Genomic DNA, 6536 nt, shown 5'->3' with positions numbered 1-6536 from the left:
GCTGAGTCTGTGTTTCAGAAGGCTGAAATAGCTTTTGCAACGGAATACACTTCAGTTCTGGTTCCTTGAGCTCTTCTGGAAAGCTGCTTATAAAGAAATGCAATCATAATGTCACAGTGTCATAGGTGGAAAAAAAAAAAAAAGCACCCAAAGCCAACAGTCGTTTATTTCAATAATTCCAGAGTTCAGCCAGGCCACTGTTACCATCTATACAATGGGCTACGTGCCAGCCTTCTAGATGATTACCAGTTACCAGAGATCCTGAGGACGCCTTTGGAAGAACTCTGTTTACAAATCAAGGTAAACCTAGAAATCTTCAAACGTATTTATTAGCTCCTTTTGCCTTGGAATAAGAGGTTGGGAGATTAACTGTGAGCTTAGGGTTGTCTTCAAGTCAAAATTCTGTTAGAGCAGAAGTACGATGTATTTAGCTAATAACTGCAGGAACATGCGCAAAGTGCGTACTTGTGTCGAAATGCATCAAACCCAGGAGAAATAGGATTGTCTAGTACGAATAAAAGCTGAAGTCCATTTACAAAAATTTGGACTGTGCTTCCCTGCCTCTCCCCCCAGCTACCATTCAGTCAGAGGAGCTTCAGTGAGAATGCCAGTGAGGCGAGGGATATGATGTCTTAAAATAATATTCCTGGTTTTAGAAGTGACATGAATTTCCTTTCTGCTGGTTTGTACTGACTTCCTTGGGCGTGCGTACGGAATACCGTGTGCATGCCTGCTGACCGAGGAACGGATCCTGGTGTCTTTCTCATCGATAATGCATTTATGTTTATGTCCTTAGTGAAATTCTGACTCAAACTGAATTATTCACACTTTATTAATTGTGGTCACTGCTTAGTCATTTTAGGTACCCATCTTTCCCCAGTTGCTGTAGGTTTTTTGGTGTTTTTTCTTTCAGATTCTAAAGCTAGGGGGAATTGCTTACTTTCTGAGCAAACTGATGGATCCACCGTCTCGTGATGCTGTAATGTTGGCCATAAATCATCTAATGGAGCTGGTAAAGTACCGCTTAAAATACATGCGAGGACAGATCTGTTCAGAACCATGTTACTGTGTCGTTTGTCACCAGACAGCTCCGATTGTACAGGTCTAGACATTTATTGGGTAGATCCTTTGTGCATCTTCAGTGAGCAGAGGAAATAATTCTATGTAACATGCAATGTTTATGGGCTGCACAGAGCAGTTCCCAAGGAACTTTCTAAATGACTCCACACATTTACGTGCACCTCACAGTTAGGTTTCCCGCGGATGCTGATGTAACTCACTGCTTCCGTACCACCCAGCTCCTGGCTGCACCCACCAGGCCTTCCTGTCCCAGTCACGTTAGCAAAGAGCTCGAGATGCTTTATTTGCTCACAGAAAAAGTGTGCAGGAGAAAGATCTTGTGTGTCATTGCCCTTTGGGATGCTGGGGAAGGAGAGATTAACAGAAGGTTTGTACTACTGTTTGCCCTGGTACTATTTGTACACATGCAGTTGTACTAAATAAATGGAAACACCTGACTTAGATGAAGGTGGTGTTTAGACTGACTGTGTGATTCTGTAGATGTTTAGATAAAACTAAAATTCAGCCATACATTTGGTGTTTTGTGACAGTGCTGTGTAGCAGCACAGGGTAAAGTAAATAAAAACATATTAAAAACAGATGCTGTATTGAGGGTAAGACACAAGTCTAAAAATAAGCTTGATCAGGAGAATAGGAAGGCACTCGGGTATTAATAATTCTTCATACTTTGTGCAGAAAGACGCTGAGCTCTAGTAAGCCCCTTGAAACACAATGAAAGGTGGTTGTTGTTTTCTTGGATCTAAGTGAGTGTTTCAGTTTCTCTGTAACGTGCTCGAGCACTTTGCTGCTGTCCCCTACTGCAGCTCGCTGCCTTCTCCAGCTGTTGGGCTTCCCTTTGTTCTCTAGGTACACTAGTGGCTATTTCAAGGAAATCCTCCCCATTTCAAATACCGTGTTTATTTATTTTCCTCTTTTTCTTTCCTTCTCCTGACAGAATGCTCTGGACAGACAGGAGGAGCTGACTCCGCTAGGTGTCCATCTGGCACGACTCCCAGTTGAACCGCACATTGGAAAAATGATCCTCTTTGGAGCTTTATTCTGCTGCTTGGATCCAGTACTGACAATCGCAGCTAGCCTCAGCTTCAAAGACCCTTTTGTCATCCCTCTGGTAATGTTTGAAAGAGAATTACACATAATGTTTTAAGAATCTCAGGAGGGTATTGGAACTTACCGAGATGCCGTAGTTTAAAAGCACTTTAATCTTATTTTCATGCTAATTACATTTTTATTACTAAAAGAGTGGCTTTGCATGCTATGAAGTATTGTCTCTGCCTGCAGAACACTGGAGGTAGTTTTCATGTATGTTGCATACAAAATATTGCTCTATAGATGTGCCTTAATTAAGAAGAGAACTGTCTTGTCAGTCATGAATATTTTATAGGTTCTAATTATTCTTAGGGCAAAGAGAAAGTAGCAGATGCAAGAAGAAAGGAGCTGTCAAAGAACACTAAAAGCGATCATCTAACTGTGGTGAATGCATTCACGGTAGGCATGTTTTAATGGTGGTGGTTTTCTTCTAGAATTTCGAGTAATGTGGTGTATTCTAAGGAAAAAACTGGTCAATCTGTACTCTGTAGTATTTCTTTCCTGGCTTCTACAGAAACATAAAACCGAATTAATTTCCACCCTTCTAGTGTGGAGGAATCTTTTCTTCAGGCTCAAAAACCTGATTTCTCGCGGATAAGTCTGTGAAAGCGAACAGTGTTACAGTTACCTTGCTGAAGTCATTCATTGTTATCCTTCTGCCCTGGACCAGAGGCTGAAGCTGACTTCAAAAGTGTTAGAAAGGAAAAGAGAAATGTCCTGGAATGCAGTTTCTGCCCAGGTCTGTTAACAGCAACAAATGAAGGTCTGACAAACTTAGCTACATTTCACTCCTCACTGTGGAAGAGGGAAGTTTTGGTTCCAAATGTTGAAAAACAGTGTTTTTTCTGCTCTCTGCTGATATCCATAAGCAAAAAGATCACAGGATTTACTTTTGTGTAGAGAAAAATGTAACGATGTAGTTTGTTGACTCCCAGCTTTTGCTGGTCTTTTTTTTTTTAATGCCTTCATTTACAAATGCCTTTGAGCTACCATTTTAATTTTCAGGGCTGGGAAGAGACTCGACGTCGTGGTTTCAGAACTGAGAAAGACTATTGCTGGGAGTATTTCCTTTCTCCGAATACTCTGCAGGTAACATCCTGACAGCTGAAAGCAGGGGATGGTTTTTTTGGGGAAAAGGGGAGGAACCGTTAGGCTCAGCGTCACTGGGACAAACTGCGTTGCTTCCTAGATGCTGCATAACATGAAAGGACAGTTTGCTGAGCACCTCCTTGCAGCTGGATTTGTGAATAGCAGAGACCCCAAGGATCCCAAATCCAATACCAACTCAGGTAAACAGCAGAAGGAAACGGATGATTTCTGATCTCTGAAATGTTGGTTTGCAGAACTGCATTATTAACTCTGCTGTCTTCTACAGATAACGAGAAGTTGCTCAAAGCAGTCATCTGTGCTGGCTTATATCCGAAGGTTGCAAAGATCCGACCAAGCTTCAGCAAAAAGAGAAAAATGTAAGGGTTTGGTTTAATGTTGCATTTGAGGTGTTTTCTACATTGGGCAAGGTGACACAATGGCCTGAACATGTGAATGAATCTCTCTTTGTAGCTCAAGTCATGGCTACAGGTGCCTTCATTTGAGAAGCGTAGACGAGAGCATGGGGTTGTTGGTCTCTCCTTTCTTCAACATTTTACCTGTGGACTCTGAGCTAATTTGTGTGACCTTACCCTGTTACGGATCGTGTTGCAGTACACCAGTGACACTGCCATGAGTGTCTCTGATCACAGAATCATGGAATGGTTTGGGCTGGAAGGGACCTTTAAGGTCACCCTGCACTGAGCAGGGACATCTGTAACTGGATCAGGTTGCTCAGAGCCACTGTCCTTTCTTATTATTTGGCAAGATAGAGCCTAGAAAGTCTTACCTGATGATTTATCACTTCTTATATTACCAGGCTGTTCTTATTAACTGTTACTCATAGTAACAATGCACTCATCAGAATATTAGATATCCTTCTTTGTGGACTTGATTTAAGGCAGAATGAAGAGTTGAACATTTGGATGAACTTTCTGGGTGCATAATGTTGAAACAGCAAGCCAGGAATCACAGGATGTTCAGGGTTGGAAGGGACCTCGAAAGGTCATGTAGTCCAACCCCCCTGCCAGGGCAGGATCGATCATTATGCCTATAATTAACAAACAAAACCACTCAAGTGATTATTTGTGTGAAAGGAGTAAGAAAAAGTAGTCAAAACTGTTCTTAGCTGTCAAAGCTACGTTCCAGATGGTGTCATTTGGACTCGTCTGTAGCTGACACCGCTGGTCCGTTGATAGCCCCTTTTAAAGTGAGCCCAGCGCGCTCAAGGGAGCGGGGAGTTGTCACGCCTGGTGGAGTTGCTGTGTTGGTGCATCTTTGCCGCATGGCGGAGCTAGGTGTAAGCTCAGTTGTGTGACCCGCTAAGCAAGAGATTTGTTACACCAGCAGCCTGGCTGAACGGCCTCTCCCACCTGCTGCTTCTGTTTCGAAACATGGAGCTCCACGTTTTGCAGAATACTTACGCACACAGGGAGTACAAGAATTACATTTCTGAAATGCGACAAGGAGAACAGTTGTGCTTCATACTGTGCTTGGTTTCTGCTTTTTTTTTGGCTGGTATTGCCGTGTTAGAAGGGAAATGTGATTTAGAGTGGTAAGTATAACCAAAGCAGTTGAGTCTTACGCCCTGAGTCAGATTTGTTCCAAAGCACGTGGTGCAAGCAGGGGTCACTGCTCTAGACTGATGGTGATACCACTAGTCCCTTGTTTCGTGCTGATGCTGCTTAGTGCTGAGCAAAGAATTCAAATATGGCAGCTCCTTAGGCAGTTTGTCCAAGCAATTGCTTGAAACTTGGCTTGTGTAACCAAATTCAGTCACTTACAGAGTCCTTCATACGGAAGAAGAATGCCACTTGGTTTTTCTGCTTGAGACAATGTTGCGGTTTATTAACGGGTAAATTTGACAAGGAATTCAAACTTCTTAAATGCAGAGAGATGTCTAAAAATGGATACTGTAGATTCGGCTGTAGTCTTTTGGGAAATGAGTTGAAGGACATTCAAAGGAAAGAGCTTAGTATGCTGGTTGGAGGGATTTTTAACTTGGGATATGACTGTGCTAAACTTTCAAGATCTTACTGCAATCCTAAAATAAAAGCTTTTTTTCTTTTCAGGGTGAAAGTTTGCACCAAGACAGATGGAACAGTTAATATTCACCCTAAATCGGTTAACGTGGAAGAAACAGAGTTCCATTATAACTGGCTGGTGTACCACCTGAAGATGAGAACTAGCAGTGTATGTGAAGGGTTTATATTTGTGTTACCTTGTTTTTGTAGCTCTAGGTTGGATCAGAGTTCAAAGGGGATGTGAGCAGTGCCTTTATTTTGAAGCCTTCCCGTCTTGGGTGACTTGGTCACGTGCCATCTGATGATATTCTTGCGGAGACTGGTGGGCTTCCACAAGGAGCTAACTTGGAGGGTGTTTGGTTGGAGTTTTTTGGAGGTTGGTTACGTTTGTGTTTGGTGTGGGTTTTTTAAGGTTCTGCAACAACAGGTGTAGTATTTTTCCCCCCTGATTGTCATGGGAGTAGATGGTTTGATTTCACCACTTTGTGTAAAGGACTGGATTTGCGACCATGTTTAATCCTCTTCAGTCTGATTTCATGTAACTGTTCCAACTGAGCGCTTCGTGTATGTCTTGCAAATTTATGAATGACTCCAAATAACAATCTGGAATTGTGTTAGGAGTTTAATTAAGGGTTACTGATATCACTTAACATGTTCCAAAGCGTTACTGGACAGTTCTGTCTTCTTGCAGATTTACTTGTATGATTGTACGGAGGTCTCGCCGTACTGTCTGTTGTTCTTTGGAGGAGATATATCCATTCAGAAGGATAAAGATCAGGAAACCATCGCTGTGGATGAATGGATTGTTTTCCAGTCCCCCGCAAGAATAGCGCAATTAGTTAAGGTGACTATGTTTAATAATAACGTATATGGAAGACTTAGTGTAGCACTGATTCTTCTTAGAGCTTGCTATATATTAATGTATACCTACTGATTTATAACTATAGGAGATAATTTTTCTCCAGGAAGCAGTTTATGTACAGAAAGTAAATGAGATCTACTGAAGGTGGGTAGATGAATGCAAGTTAAAATGCAGTAGTAAAAATACTCTGAGCAGTCTGTGTCACATGGTAGAGGGGGCAGAAGTAAACAGTAATGTCCTCCCTCATGTTTGGCCTTAGGGGCAGGCAGGCAGATTTATTTTCCTTTTGTTGCCCGGGTAACAGCTTGACTGAAGAGAGTGAGGCTGTGTGCCTCATGAGGCTGCAGGAGTATGTGGTGATGGGCTTGTTCAGCTGGTGCCATCTCTTACCGCGAGGG

General features: G+C 42.3%; 1 protein-coding gene across 1 annotated transcript in view; it reads left to right on the top strand.

Moving 5' to 3' along the window:
- The window catches only part of DHX36 (DEAH (Asp-Glu-Ala-His) box polypeptide 36), a 16988-nt gene that overhangs the window by 9825 nt on the left and 627 nt on the right, over positions 1-6536 (top strand). The window contains exons 15-23 of the mRNA XM_009875629.1: positions 183-300; positions 914-1012; positions 2015-2188; positions 2479-2565; positions 3172-3255; positions 3356-3455; positions 3542-3632; positions 5325-5445; positions 5968-6120. Of these exons, the coding sequence (XP_009873931.1) occupies positions 183-300; positions 914-1012; positions 2015-2188; positions 2479-2565; positions 3172-3255; positions 3356-3455; positions 3542-3632; positions 5325-5445; positions 5968-6120 (1027 nt within the window). The remainder of the gene's footprint in view (positions 1-182; positions 301-913; positions 1013-2014; positions 2189-2478; positions 2566-3171; positions 3256-3355; positions 3456-3541; positions 3633-5324; positions 5446-5967; positions 6121-6536) is intronic.

This window comes from Apaloderma vittatum, unplaced genomic scaffold (genome assembly GCF_000703405.1).
Source record: "Apaloderma vittatum isolate BGI_N311 unplaced genomic scaffold, ASM70340v1 scaffold22068, whole genome shotgun sequence".
Taxonomy (NCBI): Eukaryota; Metazoa; Chordata; class Aves; order Trogoniformes; family Trogonidae; genus Apaloderma; species Apaloderma vittatum.
The sequence above is the reverse complement of the archived record's forward strand: the minus strand, read 5'-3'. Positions and strand labels throughout refer to the sequence as shown.